This window comes from Atractosteus spatula, chromosome 6 (genome assembly GCF_055471065.1).
Source record: "Atractosteus spatula isolate fAtrSpa1 chromosome 6, fAtrSpa1.hap1, whole genome shotgun sequence".
Classification (NCBI taxonomy): Eukaryota; Metazoa; Chordata; class Actinopteri; order Semionotiformes; family Lepisosteidae; genus Atractosteus; species Atractosteus spatula.
In genome coordinates this window covers 55,256,737-55,279,424 of record NC_142711.1, presented here as the reverse complement: position 1 = coordinate 55,279,424, position 22,688 = coordinate 55,256,737, and the positions used below count along the sequence as shown (strand labels likewise).

Here is a 22,688-nt window from a genome sequence, read left to right as displayed (position 1 = left end):
TTATTCATTAGAAGACCTGTCTTAATGAAACCAGTTTATAACCTGACACATTGTTCAACAGTTTTTGGAAGTGGACAATAATTTATATGTTCTGACAGTTCTGGGGAGGTTTGGATTTTGTGTGAATACAGACACAAAGAATAATTGTGTGGAGCTCTAGCACAATTCAATGTAGGATGAATATACAGCATAAATGTTTCTTTGATACATTGAATGTATGTAAAAAAAGTCAATATGCCAACTTGATTAATGGAAAAAAGGAGTAAATTAAAGAATAAAACCTTACAGTACGTGATTTCTCCATTACTGCATTGCAGATAGACCAGCAAGCTCAGTTTTTAAATTATGCAGAATTTGACATTGTGGTCCAAATACAAACATCAGCGACTTAAAAATTAAGTTGAAAAAAGCAGCAAATTAATACATGAAAGAGTATTGTATGTAAATGTGACATGAAACTCTTAGTGCTCTACCACATGACCTCTATCATGTTCACTACAGCCTGTTTTGTACCGAACAGTATGTTAAGGGAAACTGTCACATTATTAAAAAAATACCTACCATAATAAGTGACCTCAAAAGCATGACCTGAATGCGTTTAGTCCCCAGGTCCCTGCAAAAAACAGACAATGACCTGTTTCAGGTTAAATATGTTTATGAAAGCAAATGTACAATTGTTACTTTATGTAAAATCTGAGAACAGTGCTTATGCCATTGTATAGATTTATAAATTGACCTACAGTATCCATCCATCCAATATCAGAAAGCCACACACAAGTGCAATTCAGAAAAAAACAATGAACCTAGGCTGCACGTCTTTGGAAGAAAGACATTAAGGAACAATAAAATTGCATGTAGAAAGTATGCCAATCCAGAGCCAAACCCAGAATCCAAGATTCTAACTCCCACAAATTCATTCTGCCCTACTTTGAATCACACCTCTGTAAAGAATTCATTCCAAATTAGCATTGGACCCAAATTTTATCTAGAAATTAATCAAAGCTCTTTGTATATAGTTGGTGCATGTTTACATCACTGTTTCAAATGTTCTTACTGGCATAATACTAGTCAGCTTGAAAGTGCATTGTACTAGACACTGAATTTCAATCATTTTAGTTAGCAGATCTTCACAATCTGAGATTCTTTCATCTTCCTCCGTTTTAATTCCCCAGTCATGGGAACAATCTAACAGGATATTTTGCAAGTATTGCATTTTCTAATTTGCCTGTAATACAGGTTGGCAGTTTCCAGAGTTTGTCCAGTTACTGTTCAGGTTAAATAGGACTCTGTAAAACAGTTTCTACAAAGAAGGGACTAAAACAAAAGTAAATGCACAAACTCACAAGAGAGCAGTATGTACCTGTGAATTAGAAAGTCAGCTCTTAAGATGAGAGGAGCTCATTAGCAGGAACAAAATGTAAAGCGCTGCTCTTTTATCCTCACACCACCAATAATTACATGTCTGAGTGCATACTGTTAGTGTACTGTATAGCTGCGTCAGTGTAGAAATTAAAAAAGAATGGACAAAAACATGATTTACTGCACCTCGGCTGGCTGGCTCCAGTTTTTTAAGGCGTGTGAATGCTGCTATCAGCAGGTTTCCTGAATTAAGGACAGGCTATAAATCTTTTATTTTCAGCAAATGCCCATTCCGTGCAAGGAGAAAAAAAAAGGCGTTCTTTTGATTTTGGATTAATCAAATAAGCACCAGAGAACAAGGGATTACTTGCAGTACCATCATTCCGTGTGAAATAAAATGGGGACATCTTCTTAAGAGGAGAAATTAAATGAAATTTATGAAGAAGGGCTGCTGGTAGAACAAAGACTTTGGAAACAAGGTGTTAGTCTATCAAGCTAATTACCAATTTCTCTACTGGCTTTTAAGGCTTAGTGACAAAGGCTGCACACAGAAAAAGCTAAAGCAATGAGGGAAAAATAATGAGATCGAAGGCTGGTGTCAAGAAAATCATGATTCTTTACCTGCTGCTGTTTTCCAAATAAGAGAAAAAAGAAAAAATAGTAGGAATTAATGAATATTTCAGAAACACTGGAGAAAGATTTACCTTTGGAGCCTCATTAATACCACAATCATGCATTATTTTTCCAGCATTTTATATGGAATGTTAAAAAAATTAAAAAACTGTTACATACTTCTATGAATCTGTGAATATGTCTCTTTTTGTAGCAGCTGCACAGACATGTTTTTGAACATACACGACAGAGGTAAATTCATATACAGTGTGTTAATTTAACATTCATCACCAAGATAGTTGGACAACTGTGAAATTCACAGGCTAGTAGTGTGCTCAGATACTGTTGGAAGCAATACAAGCAGTCCAAGTGAAGAAGGCTTTGCATCAGTTTAAAAAACGCTGTGTTCATGGGTTCTGCCCTTTCCTCTTTTAGAGCCTGAATCTGTTCAGCGGTCTCTAAGACCTACATTCCACAAATCTTTCCAGCTTAGTCTCACATTTTAAATGGGACTCATGTCTGGGCACCCATGGCTGCCACATTCTCAACTCACAAGAAAACTGTTGCTACAAGAGCAGAAGAGGATGAATGAATGCTTTCCTGCTTAAATCTTGCAGAAGGGGCAAGAAAGATCCCAGGACTCGATTATCGTATCACTGAGTTGTCAAACTGGCAACAATAACCACAAATCTGCAGTGACTCCTGCAAAAACGATCGCACTTGGGCCTCCCAATCCAAACTAGTTGTGCAATTCTGAGCCACACTCAATGAAGTATAATAGGGTGGCTTATACAAGACCTTCACTCACTTCTGAAGAAGATTCTGCTTCACTACAACTGAGTCCACCTGAAGTGCTGTTCCAAAATATCAATGCCACAAAGACATTATTTTCTTCATAAGTGAGGCATATTTATACCTTTCTGCATTTTTTCTGTCTTGATTTTAACCAGGCTTGACATTCTGCAGGTTAAATCACCACAACATCTATGACTAATTAATTTCCTTACTACAGAGGTGTTTGCACAGAAATCTGATTATATCACAATCATGCGTAGTTAATTAAAATGATAACAAAAACATTATCAAAATATCCAAAAGTTATTAGTGTTTAAGAATACACTACACATAGAATATTAAATTAATTTGATACTCAGAATATAAGTTGCATTTTTTTCCCTTATCCTCTATGTGAATGGGGTCCTGTTATTATGTCAATATTATCAATTGCTGTGTGGTGTTGCTTCAAAATCCTCCTTTCAATTATGGATATACCTATCTGATAACATAGAAGACAGTTTTATCTTTTACAGATGTGAACCAAAATTTATTTTCCCACTCCACACTGAAATAGTACTTTGATACCATTTTAGACGGTCCAGGTTACCACTCATTATTGTTGCAAACCATGGATGTATTCTATAGATTCAATAAAAACAATATACTGTACTGTAGCACTGAACAAATACAGCACATGCTACACACTTATCAGTGAGCTGAAATGGTTGAACTCAAATATAAATGGCACCTAAATGATTTAATGCTAATTAAAATGTGTTCCACACTAGCAAAATGTGTTCCACACTAGCATTTAGAGACCCATGGGATCCACCCAACCTTGTTACAGATCTATGGGCTGGAGACCATTGGTTTAAGTTCACAAACAAAGCAACACATACCCGATTTGTGCAGTATCCAGAGTATGACAGGGTGTTCCGTATACTGGGACTTTCCCCATTATGAACATCATAACCTCTGCCCGCTGATAATCTGGGAGATTCCCTCCAAAGAATCCTGCATGTATGAGAAAAAAAAAACAACAAACCTCATCCAGCCATTGTCAGAAAACAGCTTAAACGCTGTTTAACAGCTTAAACGAGCTGGGGCACGTTGCAGCCTGGCCTAGAAGTGTGGAGCGCAAGGAAGGACATCAGACACATCACAGCACTCTCTCCGGGTGGAGCACCCAGACCGTCACAGGCCCAAGAAGAAAAAGACAAGCCAATCCAACCTACCCAGCTTGTGCATGGGAGGTCAGAGGAAACCAGAGCACCTGGGAACCACCCATTCAAACACAGCGAGAACAGGCAGACACCACAAAGACAAGTGCACAAGCCCAGAATAGAACCCAGGACCCCACAGCAGTGTGACAGCAGCACTAGCCAGCATTCCCCCTGTTTTCATTCTGAGTTTGTGTTCTCATTTTATGAACTTTTAATCCATTTATTACTACACTTAAATTGAAGATTAATATGTTTTAACCTTTAATAGCAACAGTGCCACATGCCACAACCACTGGTACACTCTGTAATGTTGTTTCTACCACTCTGCAGAGGTCAATGTTAAAGTACTGTATAAGCGTGTACCTACAAATTGGTATACTTTATGGGTATATTGTACTGTATATACACACCAATACAAATGAAGACATGAATACTAAAACTGTTCCGATACTTCTTTGCACAGTATGCCTACAGCCTTTTTTTTAATACTCTATTTTTTCATTTAAAAAACAATATTGCTCTAGGAGTTTGTGAAGCCTAGCCTTTTCAATTTTTGCTGAAGGGAAGGAAAAAATTCAAAGCTATGCCATAAATATAATGGGTACCTTTATCAAGACAACTTCCACTAAATGTAAAGTACAATATGGGAAAAACAGAAACATGCTGGTAAGTGCCCTCAACTTCCTCAATTCTGATACTCATGCAAAAGCCTGGTATTTATACCACATCTGAACAAGTACAGTACCATGGAGAAAGCCAGGCTAATTTTAACACGGCTGTGCTCTTTACTGCACAAACAAGATGGGCCAGCGAGTATTTTCTCATGCTCACCAATGGTCTGGATGATGGCATTCTGCACTATCCTCTCCTCGCTCTCTCGGGAGTTGGTGCTCACACTGCTCGCCGAGTTGCGCCTGTCTCCCAGCTCAAAGTCCACACTCATCCGCAGGTGCTTCAGCAAGGTGTTGAACACCTCAAGCACTGTAGGGCCTAGAAAGGAACATCCACATTATATTTAATAGTTTTGGTGCATACTGTACAGTACATGTACAGTAGTGATAAAACAAATTTCTGAGAAGCAAAAGGCAGGGACATTGTTAATAGGATACATCACAGTAGTTTTTGAGTTCAGTGTTTTTCTCTTGTCCATTGCCTGGGTTTTTGAAGTGATACATGCACTAGAAAGTAGAATCCCTTATGAACAGGTTTGAAATTAAATGTCCAGGGGTGAAACAAGTTATAGGAAAGGTGATAGTAAAATAGGGGGTAGAGCTGAAATATTGTCCAGAAAACAAAGCTAAAAATCTTATCCAGCCAACCACCTCAAAGTATCCCACTATTAGACTAATCTGAAATGAACATTCTCAAATCAGGTCTTTTTAACGGTGTGAAAAATGACCCACACTACATTACATTCTTTTGTTTAAATCTGTCTTTTTTGTGGGTGTGTTTCTTTCCTTCTTCCGGGACAGTTTTATGACAATTTATAATGCACAGGAAAAAGAGCTAGACAAATGAAAGGAAGAAAACATTAGGGTGATAAACTATCTGTTAGAAAGATCTGTCATGGATCCTCTACTTGCATATAAGAATGAACATAACTGTCTGAAAGGAAGTGTATCCAAATGATTATTTTAAAACATTTTCCAGGATAGAATAGATTTTGTGTAACTTGAGTTAAGCTTTATGTTCAGAAAGGACACATTATTTCTCCACTTTTTCTATGTGATTTCAAGCCTATTACACATTCTGCTGAAGGATGGCTCAAGAACTTACACTTGATTTTGTTTCATGCTCTAATGTTGGTGTTGCACAATACATTAACATTCAGTTTCTCAACAAAGTAAATGCTATACCTATGTGATAGATGCCAATATTGAAATAATATGGCCCATAATAATGTAAACAAAATTATAAAGATCAGTCCCTTAGACTTCTACCCTTTATGGCAAGTCAAATCATGTGGGACAAGTATTAATGTTAAGTTTAGTGTCCTAATTGCAAACAATTTCAGAAAAAATAGAAAAGCATATAGTAAATATAAAGATTTTTTTTTTCTAAGTGGAAGAATTCAGCTTCTGGCTGTAATTGAAACAAATGATTAATGGATTTGACTTTTAAGGGCTTATTCTAAAGCAAAATACATCGCAAAGTTAAAAAAGAAAGTAAAGCTTGCTTTCCTTTGGAAACCTGCAGTAGATATTTACATGGGACGGACAAGCCTGAGATTGCCAGCTAAATTTGCAATGCTGTGATACACAAATAATTACACTCTAAGAGCTGTGTGGGTCTGAAACAAGTTACCCAGCTATAATGTTGATGTAGATCTTGTCTTCTTTCAAGAAAAGGCTGGATGAGGTCTTCTGATCAATTAGCTACTGGCAGCCAAACAAGTTAGATAGACTAAATGGCCTCCTCTCATATACTGTATAACCTTTCTAATGCTCTTATTTAAAACCAATTGACAGACAGATGAAGGGAAAACCCATCGAACAATTAAAGGCTCATTTCCTGATCCACAAAGGTGTCACATTAACTGGAATATTAGTAGAATAATCTAGAGTAGAGGTATAGCAAATGCCTCCATTTTGCCCATAAAAACATCTGGTGCTCGGTTAATTCCTCTGAAATAGAAACTGATTGTCAATGATGGCTTAAAAATGCTTAGGTGGCAGTACACCAGCCTGGGACAATAAAAAAATCAGTCTAAAAGTATTCTTCTACCTGTTAAATCCTAGAGTAGTGAAATGCTATTATTTCACATTGCTTCATTTGGTATTGGGCAAACACACTACACAGATTGCATGAAAACTCAGGGGGTGGACTTTAGGGATGCCACAGAGATTGCATAGGCAGTTTTGTTAATTTCATTCTCTTTTTAAAATATCTGGACATTTGAAAGGAATAGCCCACTGATCTGATTTAATCCCATAAATCATAGTTGGTAGAGATAGGTCTGACAGAAAATTAAAATGATAAATGCATAGAAACAAATTACTAAAGAAACAATATTTTGAGAAAATGTACATGTACTGTAGTTATGAAAAGCTACTGTATACATGTGATCAATTGCTGTTACTATTTTCACACTGTTACATCCACTGAAGTGACATATTTTAATTGTGTATATCAAAGTTATTTGTAGTTCTACACTGTAAATTAGAAGTAAAATATTATGGTTTAATTCTGGAGAAAGGCAAACTCCAGGCACTTTCATTACATTAAGTATGGGAGAAAAAGCATTTTTCTAGCAACTGTGATCAATGTCCCTTCGCTTCAATTTGTTTTACTTCAATGAATTATTTTGCTTCACCGTTCAGAAAACGTGCCATTCTGTTACAGTAAATGTGACCTGACATCATGAAAGTGAACACAATGGCCTTACAGCTTATCGATCAACAGAAAAACTTCAGGCATGTTACAACTGCAGCTTCAGATGGTACATACTGTAGTTATTTCATGGAACAATGCTATTGGCTCTTGAAGAAGCATACTGTACAATATCTCAAAGCCGACTGCTTAGAAGTGAATGCAGGGCGGATGGTGGGTAGGGGGGCATTGCAAAATTAAAATGTCCATCACACATTCAGAAGCATTTCCTCTTGCCCAGCTGTGTTGCTCAGAGTGTTTTCAAACTTTACGACAAGGAAAGAAAAGATTATGATTGTATACAGTATGAAGTACTGAAAGTAAAATTTTCTTTTGTGTACTACAAATTCACATACTCTTCACTCAGACCATTCTAATTAAAGCATTGTATGCTGGAAGGTTAACAAAAAATGAATTATGACTGTAAAAGTAGCACACAAAGTAATTATGTTTATTCAATTTTTTTATTAAAAAAAAGATGAACTGAACTCAATTTTATGGTTAACATTAGTTTTTCATGAATGCCCCCATTAGTATAACGAAGACCACATTCAATAATGATGTATACTGTATATAAGTTATATACTGTATATGTTTGTGACATAATTGTTTTGTTCATTAGGATGATCGGTCAACCATTATTCAGTAAGTTCCTTGAAGAGATAATGAGGAGCCTTGCAATGTAATTAAATGTAAGCAGAGGGAAATATTTGAATTACAAGGCCTTGAAGAAAAATACATAAAGTACTGTACATCGTGACACTTTGTCCTTTGGAGAACTGAACATTAATAAGTATATTAGGGACATCTGTATAGATCTTTTTTTTAGATTACTAAAGGATCTCAAAAATCTACATTTAAGCTAGGGACCTACTTCATCCATTACTGAAGTGCAGCCACACAATACAGATCTGATGAAAAACTGAGAAAATAGCTCACAACTGAATTAAGGAGGAAAATTCAGTTAGTTACTGTAAGTCTATACAAACCTAAAAGGAAATTTTAGTCAGGGTTAACACAACTACTCCAATGAAGAGCGTCATTACATCTCTAATGGCCAAGAGGCCTTGATTTAGGACTTTGATCCAAAGAAAAGCATAACTTACAGTACCCTATTAATGACAGTTCATGACAGTGGTTACCAGTGACTAAAAACAAAATTCTAAAGCACTTTCAGCGGTTTGACAGAGGGTTTCCTGATCAGGATAATGGACATTTGAGAAACATACACAACAACAACAAAAACCTCACCTATGGATCCTTTGGCCGCTATGGCAACGGTTTCCAGGAGGACCTGCACAATGCCTGCTCTGACCCGAGGGGTGTCCTTGTTGTGAGCATCCAGGTGGCCCAAAACCTGCTGTATTACATGGTGGGAATGCTGGGCCTAAAAATAAGAACAGATTTTAAGCAAACATCCACAACTATGAGTGTAAGAAAGTTAGAACCCTGGAAAATTGAAAGACTGTCAAATACAATTCAATTCAAAGTACTTTATTCATCCCCAAGGTAGGCAATTTATGAAGCAAGCAATGAAATATACAACACATCCCAAATAAAACTGATAAAAGACATGGTATCTCAATATTTCTAAGAAAAATACAGCAAAAGGTCCATAAAATGATTATAAAAATATTAAAGTACAGTACATGTGCATTTGCAGAGGGGGCTCTATCCCTCCATTTCCTTTCTAGAGCCTGATGGCCTCTGAAACAAAGATACATTTTTAAATTTAAAGTAACAGGTAAAGGAAATGTGGACAATTACATTTAGGCCTTAGATAATTCACGAAGCACCTCCTGTAATTTCATCAAAAAATGTTTGTGAAGGTATACAATAGTTCTGTGACGAAAATAAAAAAAGTTCTAGATGTTCCTATTATATCTGTATTTGGAATTATCTTTTATGGGGTACAGTCATTTTGAGAAGCCCATTCTTTTTTCACAAAGTAATATCATTTTTACTGTTGAATTAGAAAAAATACATATAGCCAAACAACTAGCCAAAAAAACTATAAAAATAAGTATAAAAACAACAGCAATGTCCTACTGTACTTTATCCAAGATGTTAATTTTCCAGAAGCTGTTCAGTTGAAAACATCCTCAATATTCTAGGCCATGTGAAGCTCTTACAATTGAAAGTTTCAGTTAGGAAAACAAAGTTTCAAAGTAAAAAAAAATCTTCCCATATTGTATTGAACTGAACTGCAGTAAGCAACGTCAAAACCAAAGAACATTTTTTTCTCATAACACATGATCCTGGAAACTGTTAAATTAAAAATAAATAATGTTATAAACTTTAAATTCAAACATATTATAAATAAAGCAAGTAGACTCTGTTCCTTACTGTGTAAATGTCATCTGCCTTGCCTCTACTATTAATCCATGGCACTTCCCAAGACAAGAGAATTATATCTCAATTCAACTACAGAGAGATTAACCTTAAAAGGACCTTTTCAAGTATGAACATTTGGAAAGTTACTTTTTTTGTAGGCTTATTTCACCAACAAGTACATCTACAGTCAACATCACTCTAATGAGATTACAGAGCAACCCCGACCTGATCTTAAATGAAGGCGCTTTTAAAATGAAGGGTCAGTTGGATCAATCAATGATTTCTGAACTTGAAGTGGTGGCTTTTGTCTGTTGGTAATCTGAGAAAATCAAACAAACAAAAAAAAAAAAGACAGGGCCCGGTGGCGAAAAAATTAAATAGCACAGGAAATGTAAGAGACAAGTTTGTAAGCCATAGAAGAAGAAATGAGAAGCGGCTGGAATGAAATGAAATTGACATGACCAGCCTGACAGATGACTTCATCATTAGAACTTGGAGGGGAAAAAAAACAAATAATAAAAGGTAGATAAGAAGGCTCCCAGAGTTCGGGAAATAAAAAAAAAACAAACTTGATTGAACCAAAGGTGAGAGGACTTTTAGTTTCAGACATTTTCGTGTGATATTTTGAGACTTTTCATGTCAGGCTCAAATGTTTTTCCTTTCCTTAGCACTAAATTGGGGACAGACACCCTCTATCTGAATGTCCTGCTGCAATGATCTGAACAGATCTGAACGGTGCTGTCTTTAATAAATCACTGAGTGCAACAGCCATGTCTGTGGGGGTGGGAGAGTGTGTATGCTTATTTTTATATAAAGTGATGAAACCCAGTAGCTATTTTATTACTTGAGATATGACTCACTGGCCCCCTGCTTGTTAAGAAAGTTTTTACTCAACATTCTCCCCCAGTTTTGCTGTGAATGATGCTCACTTTGTAGTGAATTCAATAACTGGGAGATACTGTAGATACTGCACAACCCCCGCCTGGAAATTAAGAAAACGTCATTGAGCTGACTGTCCTCCATTTATTTTTTATGAAGCCTTAATTGATAACACCAGAACACACACTGCAATGATCACCCAAAGCATTCCTGATATTGAACAGCATTCAAACAACAGACTTGCCTGCTCTAAGATTCAGTTTGAGGCTAAACATGTTCCAGTGGATCTAGTAACCAGGGATCAGTTGTGTTAGGAAGGTGAACAATATATTCCCTGTTTAAAAAAAACAGACTCATAATGAGCTCTGGATAATAAACAAGAGACAACTGTGTGAGGTTACTGGGTATGAATTCTCTGGGATGTGTCACTTTTAAATGTTTTTTTTTACTAATCTTTTTCAGACATCCAGAATAGAGAATTTAAAGTGCTTCAGGTATGAGGTGAAAGAGTAGTTTGTTCGGTTGTACCACTGTCATTTAACATGTACAGTGCAATTTATGACAAGGATTTATTTCAGTGCCCTGTACACCAAGTATGTGCACAGTGTTTGGGGCACTTTAAAGGGTAAAAACAGACAAAAAAATAAAAAAAATAAATCAAAATATCAATAACATTAAACAGAAATAAAGAAATGAAGACATGAAGGAAAAAGAAGATACCAATTAAAAGCTTGACTAGACAGACATAGCTTGAATCTAGATTTACAACTGTAGAAGAGTTTACATCTCTCAGACTGGCAGGGAGTGAGTTGAGCAAGGTGACCGAAAGCATGCGCCCAGAGATGTTTGTACCTAAAAGAAGACACTAATAAAAGATATGTCTCAGCAGAGCATAAAGCCGTGCTTGGTGCACAGGGAGTAATGAAAGATACTAAGTATTGTGGGGATTTAACACGAAAAGTTCAAAGTAAAGTTTTAGACTGAACACAATGGAGAGCCAGCGAAGACGTGTCATAATTGAGGTAATGTGGTCACGAAGCCTTGCACCATGGTTAGAAGTCATGGTTTTATTTTGGTCCTGGGAACACGCAAGAGTCCCTTCTCTTTTAATCCAAGAACCGAGCAGATAATTTTAACAAGCTGTGATACTGTATGGACATCTGCCTATGAATTTAGGTATCTTCTTCATGGATAACGTTTCTGTTTGTACTACAGGTATGTCATCCACATGCAGTAATTTAGCTGTTTTAAAGTGGTATTCATTCATGGACGGGAGCAGGAAAGCTATTGGCCCGGCAGCTGGTGCTTGATGTATTTGTCATTATTCTCTCTGTTCTGCTCTATTCTGATTCTGTATGTGACAACACCAGAGACGGTGACTACTGCCTACAGATGTGATGCAGAGAAACAATGCCAATAAAATTGGCAGTGTACACGTTTTAGGGGTCCCAAATTATCTTGCATAGGGATTCTCATGCACTAAAAAAGGGAATGTATCTGACAGGTAACATCAAATGCTCATGAACTGATCCCTGGGGTCTCCTTCTATTGGATGTTAAAAAAAAACCCAACAACAATATAACATTTCTCTCTGTCTAGAATATAAAGAACCCCTAAAGCTCTTTCACTGATATTTTCCAGGACAGCATGTTCTCACTGAAATACCTTATTATGATGTTCAAAAGATTTCAGAAACACACACAAAGTAACGAACCAATCCAGACTGATGTCCTTGGATAAAACCCCACATTTACCTACATTTAACTGACATCTCATTCACAGCAGGGCAGTGGTTTTCTGCTTGAAATTGATTCAGGTATGGAAAGTGCTTGAGCTGCGAGCAATAAATAACATTCCCCACAGAGAGCAGAAAGAAACTTGGAAAAGATTCACAAACGGATGAACAATATTTACAGAAAGAAGTATATGACCTGGTCCAGATAACATAAATGCATGAAGAATTTCCAAGAGAAAAGGAAAAAAAAGAGCTGCTCAGTTTCTAAAGGTATGTACTCAGAGTGTAGTTTAGGAAGTCTTATCTAATCTTCATTAGTTCCAGTCTGGGCTATGCCACTAACCAACAATGATCAGTATTTACCAAGTAGAAGAGCACAACTGACTGAGCACCACTTGGGTTAGGTGAACTTGAGTTGGCTATGATATCTACCTCTTTCCATACATCAATCTTAGTGACTCACTGGGTGCCTGAGAGAATACAGTGCTGTCTGAGAAAACTGCATCTTATCTCCACCAGATACTAGTTCTGCTGTGGGAACTGTATGACTCAAAAGTGTGAAAAAAGACTGTTTAAAAAGGGTTGGGATTTCTGAAAAGTCTTCCTATATGAATGATGCAGACAATCTCCTCACACACAGCTGTGGCTGCACAAGTGCATTTTGGTTTATGAATAAAAACTATAAAAATTGTTACACACATTGTGCCAGCCTCCTTCGACCAATTGACGGGAGCTTTATTTGTCCACCCACAGTATTTAAACCTTAATCTGCCACTGATCCTGTGCTCAGTCATTGAGTTACTGTACCTTCCATACTGGGTACTGCTCTCAGCATTGCTAACCTGCATCAGGATACAAGATGCCCAGTCTGTTCTGTACCTGTTCTGCCTGTGTGCAGCCAGTGGCCTTCTCAGCATCGGACCTGTGGCACAGATCTCTGCCAGGCTCCCATACAACAGTGTAGCCCTTCTGTCTGTGTCTGCCCTAAAAGCTGCACTCGCCTCCCAGTCCTGCCAGATCCCAACTGCCATCTTGCTTCCACAATCTCCCAATCTCGGCTTGTCTACATCCTTCTTCAGCATTCTCTGTCAGTCTCCGTCTAGCAAGATGCTGCTGTCTCCGTCAACTAGCCATATCCTAACAATGTTATTTTAAAATTTTACAATACACTTATATTCTCGAAAACAGTAGGGGTGTAACCCCAGCACCCTGGCCAAATTTCCCATTGGCCCTTACCAATCATGGCCTCCTAATAATCCCCATCTATGAATTGGCTTCATTACTCTCCTCTGCTCCCCACTGATAGCTGATGTGTGGTGAGCATTCTGGCGCACTATGGCTGCCGTCGCATCATCCAGGTGGGGCTGCACACTGGTGGTGGTGGAGGGGAGTCCCCATTACCTGTAAAGCGCTTTGAGTGGAGTGTCCAGAAAAGCGCTATATAAGTGTAAGCAATTATTATTGTTATAATATGATTTTTAAGAATAGAGAAAACAAAAACATATTGTTATGGAATAAAAATAAAGAAAAGAGTGATGAAATACCTTCCCAGTTTTAAATTAAGGTCTTATATAGACAGGGTAAAAGAACTGAATCCTTTTAATCTTGAACAAAAAGAAAACTACAAGGAGACCTGTATTAAGTATTTGAAATCCTCAAAGGCATTGATAAAATCAACAAATTGAGTTCTTCAGAATTGAAAGGGAAACATAAGCCAGATGACACAATTGGGAACTACAAGGAAAATAATTTAAATTGAGGAACAGGAGGCACTTCTTTATACACAAAGGGTAAAAACAGCATTTTAAATTTCTAACTTGCAGTCTATTCTGTGCATGTTAGAGTTTGAAAATGCTGCTGTTACATATCTTTGAGTAACTCTTAAAATGGTTATTGACCAAAATACTCAAGAGACATTTCCCTCTAGGCTGCATTATACTTTGACCTTAACATAATTGGATGACCTTTGAACATTATAACAACATGGATTATCCATTTTATTTCCATTTTTAATGTCTCCAAGATCTAAGTCATTGAGCAGCTAAGTACCACAGGGCACTGACAAGCAGAGAAGAGTTATATCGCAGATTTAAGATGGGTAAAACTGACGACATAGCCCTGGGATAGGACTTATTTCATTACACAGTTTACACATTAGTATCACCCACAACCAGGGCAACCCACTCTGTGTCAAACTCATACTAAATATGCTAAAAACTACACACCAGAATCCTGTGCTTTTGAACTAACATTCTAAAAGTGTCAGCAGTAATGCACACATATAATGATTTTGTGTATTCTGATTCTGAGCAGTTGCTCAGGCACCAGACTGACCAGCCTATGACTAATGTAGTAAAACGTGACACAAATCTGCTAGACCCAATCCAAAGTTTGTTGTTAGTTATTATTGTTGTGATAGTTACACTTGATTTCTAGACAGTACTGGCTTTGCAAAAAGTGAGACAGAGTGAACGCAGGGTTATTTAGCAAAGCATGCATAAACATACCTGAATGGAGTACATAATAATTTTGAAACACGAAACAGCAAATTCATTAGGATCCCAGAGATGATGATTATCTAAATGCCTGCAATAAAAAGAAGCCATATGTTAACATGCTTACAAATATCCACATGCAAATATAACAGGTAGGATATATTTTGCTTGTGATTGAAATCCACTGATCCATCTTGATCAATATAGAAGTACTGTATACAGTAGGTCAAAAGATTTTGTTGGTTACATGTTTGCTTCTAGAAACAATCATATATATATATATGCTGTATATTGATCTACTGCTAGACGTCAAAAACCTTATGCTTAAGAAAATTAATTAAGAGTAGCCTTCCTATTTGTCTCCCTTAATGAAATGTATTATTAACAGCTCCAACTGTACAACCTATAGGTCTTGCAAGTAATAAGAGGGATGGAAAGGTTTTGTGGCTGTATTGTCCTTTAAACAATTAATCTCCCCTTCTCTTTAAATCAATTTTAATTAAAACAAACAAATCTGTGAACTGTGAAATTGGTTGAAGTCACTGCGTCGTAATGAGGTCTTTTTTTTTCCTTTTGCTCTGGGGCTCTTTTAATAAAATAATTTTCCATTATATTGAGGTGCATTTCTCCTGCTGTACATTGCCATATCATTTCGTATTTTAATACAGTTAATACAAAACGGCAATGAAAAAGGCCGTGTGACACACACTTACGTCAATGTAAAATAGCAGTGTTTTGTAACAATTATTAGCCAATACAACCTTTATTAAGATGAAGAAAACAAAGAAAACTACAAGGGAACCCGAATTAATTGATTTCCCATCTATGTCAGTCTGACAAGAATCTATACTATAAACATGATAAAATTAAGTTGCTGTCATCTTCGGCCTATGATAAAGCGCATATTCTCATGTAGCATGGACTCGGGGGAAGCATTTGAACATGTCTATGAGCATTTTAATGTCCAATCAGCATTTGCATTAGTTCCTCGGCAGTATTCTCGAGAGCATTTCCTGGAATCATAACTGAATATCTGGCAAAACCCTTAAGTACATTAAACTACAAAAATTCTTCATAGGTAATTAGAACATCAATGAGATACCTTATAGCAAATAGTACTTTTCAGTTATTATACTTGGGATTAAAATGTTTGAATGAAATTTCTCAAAAATCCTTTATTTTATTCATTGCATACAATTTTGTAAGCATATTTATTAGCAAATGAGTTCTACTTTCAAGTAGTTAAGATGTGAAGGTCAGAAGAATTTTTCACTTTACAAGTAACATTTGAGTAATGACTAAAAGAAATGAAGTGATTTTTTAACTAACATCAGTTAGGAAAATGCTGAAGAATTTTCGCTTTGCTTTTTGACCCTCAACAGGAACAAATGTCTCTAAATTTGATCAATAAAACTACACACTGCTGATTGAAGCAGATAAGAAGAACACATGCTAGGGCTTTTTAATTGTTTCTTTCCCTGGGAGGTTAGTGCAGCTCCAAGTGAACCAATCTCTTGCTGAAATAGCATTCAGCTCTAGCCGGCATTGATCATAATGCTTGTAAATGTCCGGGTGAACATATTGAGGACCATCAAAGTTGTAAAACACCTCTGAAGCAAGGAATTCGAACTTGATTTTGGCGAGAATTTCACCTTACTTTCATCGGAATATTTTACAAGGAACAGCTTTCAGGAATATGGCGTATTTTTAAGAGGATGCCATCACTATGAATTGTGATTATTAATTAGCTGTTGCTGTTTCACAATACTGATGGATTTTTTCCATTTCTTCCTCTTACACAAATACAGTCAATATCGGCAGTCAATGACAGATGTTTTTCCTTTATTAGGGTTCACCGGCATGACCTAGCCAACTTTGACTAGCGCTACAGATGTTAATGTACTTTAGGAAACACCTTTCAGATGAATGCTTTAGGAGGTCTGTTTAAGATCTTAGACCAAAAACAATTGATTCATGCAATAAAGCTTTTACGTTCTTCACAAGTAAATACAGTATATATATATACACACACAGTATCTGTGTGTTCTGTATAAATATTTTACATGGCAAAAAAAAAAGAAAAATATTCCTTTTAACCCATACTGATAGACTAACATCCTGGCAGGTTTCATTAAAACCAGCCACATCTGTCAATAGATAAATTAGCACTTCAGAGCACTACGCTCACTTTAATTAATCTGGGAAGAGACAGGAAGCCATGCCTTTTATCTGAGTTTACCTTTGACGCAGGAAACACACTTACAAGATAAAAGAAGCAATTCCATCAAACCATGGTAGAAATCAGTAGAATGTAAAGCATGTGCTCATCCCACAGACGTTAATAACATGTTCGCTTTTCTTCCATTTTAAAGGACAAATTGTTGAGGTACAAAGAGAAGAGTGTTTATACAGTAGCTGAATTTTTTATCACAGTTTGTTCACTTTCTATAGAGATACCTGAAGCTCTTTTGGAGTCAAAAGAGAAAAAAAATGAAACAGAAGTAAAAATCAACATTGACAAGTTAACACATTGTAGGAGTTTCACATGTATGTATGAAAAGAGCTATAAGTAGGCAGAATCCTTCAAGGTAGTAGATCTCAAAAGGAGAGAGACCAATAGAAAGGGTCTCTGATTTTGACTAGAACACAAAGGTCAAACCACTAAAGAGGTGCTTGAGTACCAGAATTTTCCAAAACATATACTGAATATACTATCAACAGAAACATATCATTCTACTTACAGGTATACTGTACCTGAGCGGATTTAGCAAAATAAAGTTAATTTAATAAATATAAAATACATATCATTTAGTTTAATTGGCATTCATGACTGCAATATAGTACAGTGACCTTGAATGTTGAATAAACAATAAATCCTTTAGTAACAAATCTGATTGGTCACAGGCGACTAGGTGATTAGACTGGAGTAAATTAGTGCATTGTTGCTCACCATGAAACCAAGTCTCCTTTAGCAATGAATCATGGCTTGGTGTAGACCACCCTGAACATTATGAACGTTATCTAATGTGGAACGGATATGCTAATGGTTGGGCCCAATAGACCAATAGATGGAAAGATCCACAAGTCATGATCTGGGCAGGGGTGTTTAGCCAATACAGACTTCTCCTTGCAGTGATTGATTGCAATCCGATGGCATAGAGCTGCAGTGATCTGCCCCGTCCTGGGAACTCACCTATTACCCTTCCTGGGCATTCCTTCCAATGTAAACGGCATTACTGTAGGATAATGCACATCCTTATGCTTCTAATGCAATAACATAGGAGATGGGAACGTGAGCGTTATACATACCATGGACACTCTACTCGCCGGAATTGAACTGCTTTGAACACTGGTGAAATTAACTGGGAACAAAGTGTTGCATCCATGGCTCAGAGACTAGTTAAAACCACATGCTTATCCAGGCACTACATAAGGAATTGGTCAGATTACCATAAAACAATCTGAAAACTGCATAACTGTGTAAAGCATATTTTGCAGATGTAGATTGTGTTGTGCTGTACTGTATGTAAGCAGCATCCTGAATATACCTATTTACCTATGACATATTCAATAAAATGTCAGTTGCATCTACAATAAAAAGGTCATTTTCCACCAACCTCTGTGAACTGGTTGAAATTATAATAAGTGTGTTTTAGTGCTCACTATAGAAAAGGTCAATTTGATTATTTTCTCTTACTTGCCTGTCCCAGAATTGTCTCCTTCTGAATTCGGAAAAAAACATTTTGCAATGTGGATCTCCTAATGGGCATTGGAGTATATGAATAAAGACCATTCTAAATATAAAATTCTGTTAAAAATGTTTCAAAATGATAAGCATACAGAAATTAGAACATTTTGTAAGCATATTTCTTTGAAAAGAAAGAAAGGCTTAGCCATTATTAAATCAGTTGCAGCTATTTCTTATACAGTAGATTCTTGGTTAAAGGTTTGGACCTGCAGATGGAACTATTTCTTCTCTAATATAGAATGATATAATTTAATTCCCTTTGGATGCAATGCACTACAGTCTCTTAGAAATCTGTACACACTTCATGTTGCACCACTGTGGTTTGCTTTGAGTTCTACACAAATCACATCAGAGAATCTTCACTGAATCAGAAAAGGTACATGACTTTTGTTGTCAAGTGAAGAGCAAGCCAACTGTAAAGTATTTCATGCTGTGCATTCATAATGCCTACACACAAGATGCTGTTTATTGTATTCCCATCACTGTAGCTATGTAATTCTCTTAAAATAGCTGTTCATTGAGATGCTTGTCCTTACAGATTTAATCTGCACTCTTACTCTTCTGCATTCATCAATTTCAGTCAACAGCCTAACATCCTAACAACAGCTGATAACAACTTGTAAAGTCCTTTCTCTTCATGACAAATGTTAAACTGTGATGTTAACTTTGCAAATAGCATTTGTAACCCTTTCTTGGTTATGACTGCTAATCTTCCAAGAATACTGACAACTTAATGAGCACTGTCATCTTCTGTCAAAACTGCCAATCACTTGCATTCACTTAGTGGCTCAACACTGTGTTTTCTTTAAGAATCATTCTTTGATTTTCTACTCATTCCCTTGGAAACCAGGTGGCTTCCAGGCATTTATTGCTCAGTGACCTGGCAGACAAGCTATTACTGTAGATTTTTTTTTTCAGATGAAGATGTAAGATGTTTTCACATCTTAAAACCTGCTATTCAAGAAGGAGAAGGCATCTATCATAAGACTGCTTCACTAAAGACAAAAGGAATGAAACAAGGGCAAAAAAAGTCTTTAAAAAATGTGAGAACATTAATTTTAAAGGCAAAAGAGAGGTGTCATCTCGTCATTGTTTTAAACACTGTTGTGAAATAAAATCCCGCACAAAAGACAACTCTGAGCTAAAAATTAAAAAGACTACATTCTTGACTACATTCTTTTTTTCTTTCCTACATGCCAATTTTCGTTCTGGACTTAGAATACCAATGTACTCCATGTAAAGTAAGCAAGCTTAAAGGCAAGTTTATGATTATAGTCATTATTAATAACACACAAGACTCTGCTGTCTACAGAATATTCTGCAGCAGTCCTTGCATCTCTGTTAGCCTCTTGCTCTCTATAGCATGACTAAGATAAGATAAGATCACTTTATTGGCCATATACAATTTCTTTTATTAGGAATTTGTCAATTTGCATACCACAACTTGCTCTCCAGACAGGGAGAGAAGCTTGGGGTCAGCCATTTATACGGCACCTTGCTCAGGGGCCCAACAGAGTAGGATTCCTCTGTTGGCTGCGGGATATGAACCGGCAACCTTCCAGCCACAGGCGCAGATCCTTAGCCACAGAGCCACCGCACCATAATTCAAAATTTGAATAATCTTAAATGTTTTAGGTATAACATGTATATTATTATCTATATAAGCATAACCAATCCGTGTGCTTCAATGTGTGTTGACGTTTTACTCTGCAACATTAACTGAAATGAATTTGCCAGAACCCTAACTGCAAAACTACAGCTACAGCAGGTGACAAGTAAAGGGTAACTTAGCATCACCCTGCAGCCACTAGCAAGCACTTCTAAGGAGACATCTCTACAAAGCTCACCCCTTTCAAATTTATGTAACACAGGCCTTTTCTTCCTCACCTCCAGAATCCACCTCCAATCTTTAATATAGACTTTGCTTTGAAACTGTAGAAATTCAAAATGAGAATAAGCAAGACTGGCCAAGAGCACAGATAAACTGCAGGGATACAGAACACTGTTTTATTAAGAATCTAAAATGAAAAATAATCTTAAATGTTTTAGGGATAACATGTATATTATCTATATACTGTAGGCATAACCAATCCTTGTGCTTCAATGTGTGTTGACGTTTTACTCTGTAACATTGAAATGAATTTGTCAGAACCCTAACTGCAAAACGCTCTTTAAAACATACATACAGTACTTTGCTCATATGACTGAAGCAACACAACAAAAACCATATTCCCGTACGTTCTCTGCTGAAATCTAGATAAAACAGGGGCTATACACACAACAGCATTTATTTCACTTTCCCCTTTTCACCAGCTGTGCAAGTAGGAATGAGGTAGCTATCAATCTTCACATTTCTCAGCTATATTATCTGTTCATCCCTGAGAAAAACTAGTCATCTGCTTCAGCTTCGGCAGGTGACTAGCTGCATACTAATGCAAGCTACAGTCGCCATCAGTGACGTCAAACTGGATACAGCCAAACCCTCATGCTATTTTTAGACAGCCATGAAGAATGTCTTTTCCCTGCCTCTAAAGATCAGCTCAGCAACAAAGTAAAATAATAACATTTAGATAAATTTCATATGCATTACAATATATCATAAATTGTGCTTGAGACACTGTTAAGACTACTGAATGCACAAATGATCTATCAAGTTATCTACCAACACACACCCACACACTTTTTCACTTATTGTTCCAACAACGTTCAGCATTCAAACTTGGTTTGGGATATAGAGTATGAGATCAAGGAAGAACTTTATATTTGATTTTGCATTCCAAATCTGTCTCAGCTTTTTGAAGAAAACCAAAAATGAATAACCTAAACAAAGTCTACACTTTATGTTATTTTAATTACTTAAAGTAATATGGAGGCAAATTCCCAAGCTTCCATGCTTTCTACCCATGTTAGTTCATAAAATTATTCAACTGAATGAAATCTGAAGTGAAAAAATAAATCACAAACTGTAAATAGCATTAAACCTTGAAAAATAATTTTAAAAGCTTTTTTGTATGCAAAATGCAGCCCACCCTTTAATAGTGAACTAACATGCAACTAACACTATCAAAACTTTAATAATTTATGTTCGAAGTATATTTCTTACAACTTTCAGATTAAGATGGAAAGCATACTTTGGTGGAGGAATAAATGGAAAACAAAAGATTTGAAAATGTATTGGATGCTGGCTAAATAAATAGTTCAGCAGTATGTTTTCAGAAAAAAACTGTTGCAGAAAAAACTTATTATTGAATAGATTATTTAATCTAATAGAAAACCATGTTGAATATTTTGTCTTCCCATATATGGTCATTCTTATCAAAATGGTTGTGGGAATAAGCTTTTGTTCTTAATGTATAAATTGAATTTCTGAAGCACTGACTGACAGAAATCCACAGTACACAGACTTCGCTACTTACAATTGAATCTACAAAGGGTTGCCTCTGCAATATATTTTCTCTTCTCTGACTTGAACCACTCAGTTCAGAAAGCACACGGTAGATACAAACAGAAAAATGGAGACTACTATAACAAATTTACAGCCCACAGCTTTTTATTCAATTTTAAATAACACCAGAACCCATGATACCTTACTATTATAGTATTAAATACAAAATGATATCATTTTACTTTAGAAAAAATAAAGATCAGGCTTGGTTGCAAAGCATTAGGGATATATTTTATTAAATTAAGGATGAGCAGCAGCCCATGGCAATAAATTTGGGAATGGGGCCAAACATCTCAAACTTTGAGCCTTACACTATCGTTTATGGTCTAAAATTGAGGCATGAGGTTTGTTTCACTTACAGGATTACATGAAGTCATGTACTGTACATAAAAAAGACTATTCCACACATGTCATGAGTGTGAACTTGAAACTGACAGAGGAGTCAGATTTCCTGATCCCTCTCACGCATTTGAGAATCAGAGATTGTACAGAAGTACACTTATAACAACACAACATACACTACGGTGCATGATGCATAGTAGTACATGAGTACAGATTAGAAGTATGTGAGTAGCACTTTATAAGCACATACAAGCAGTATCACATAGAATTCACTCAAACAGCATTGATGTCCAATCATTTTTGTGCTTTACTAGCAGCTTAACACCATTTCAGCATCCAGCTGGTGGTGTTAAACCAGGACAAATGCATA

At 36.4% G+C, this 22,688-nt stretch overlaps 1 protein-coding gene across 2 annotated transcripts in view; it reads right to left on the bottom strand.

Moving 5' to 3' along the window:
- efr3a (EFR3 homolog A (S. cerevisiae)) overlaps positions 1–22,688 on the bottom strand; it is a 133,268-nt gene that overhangs the window by 30,932 nt on the left and 79,648 nt on the right. For both annotated transcript variants that reach the window (XM_088919095.1, XM_088919094.1), the window contains exons 9-13: positions 14,796–14,874; positions 8,592–8,727; positions 4,803–4,961; positions 3,648–3,762; positions 562–613 (exon numbers count right to left, since the gene is read on the bottom strand). In XM_088919095.1, coding sequence (XP_088775221.1) covers positions 562–613; positions 3,648–3,762; positions 4,803–4,961; positions 8,592–8,727; positions 14,796–14,874 — 541 coding nt within the window. The remainder of the gene's footprint in view (positions 1–561; positions 614–3,647; positions 3,763–4,802; positions 4,962–8,591; positions 8,728–14,795; positions 14,875–22,688) is intronic.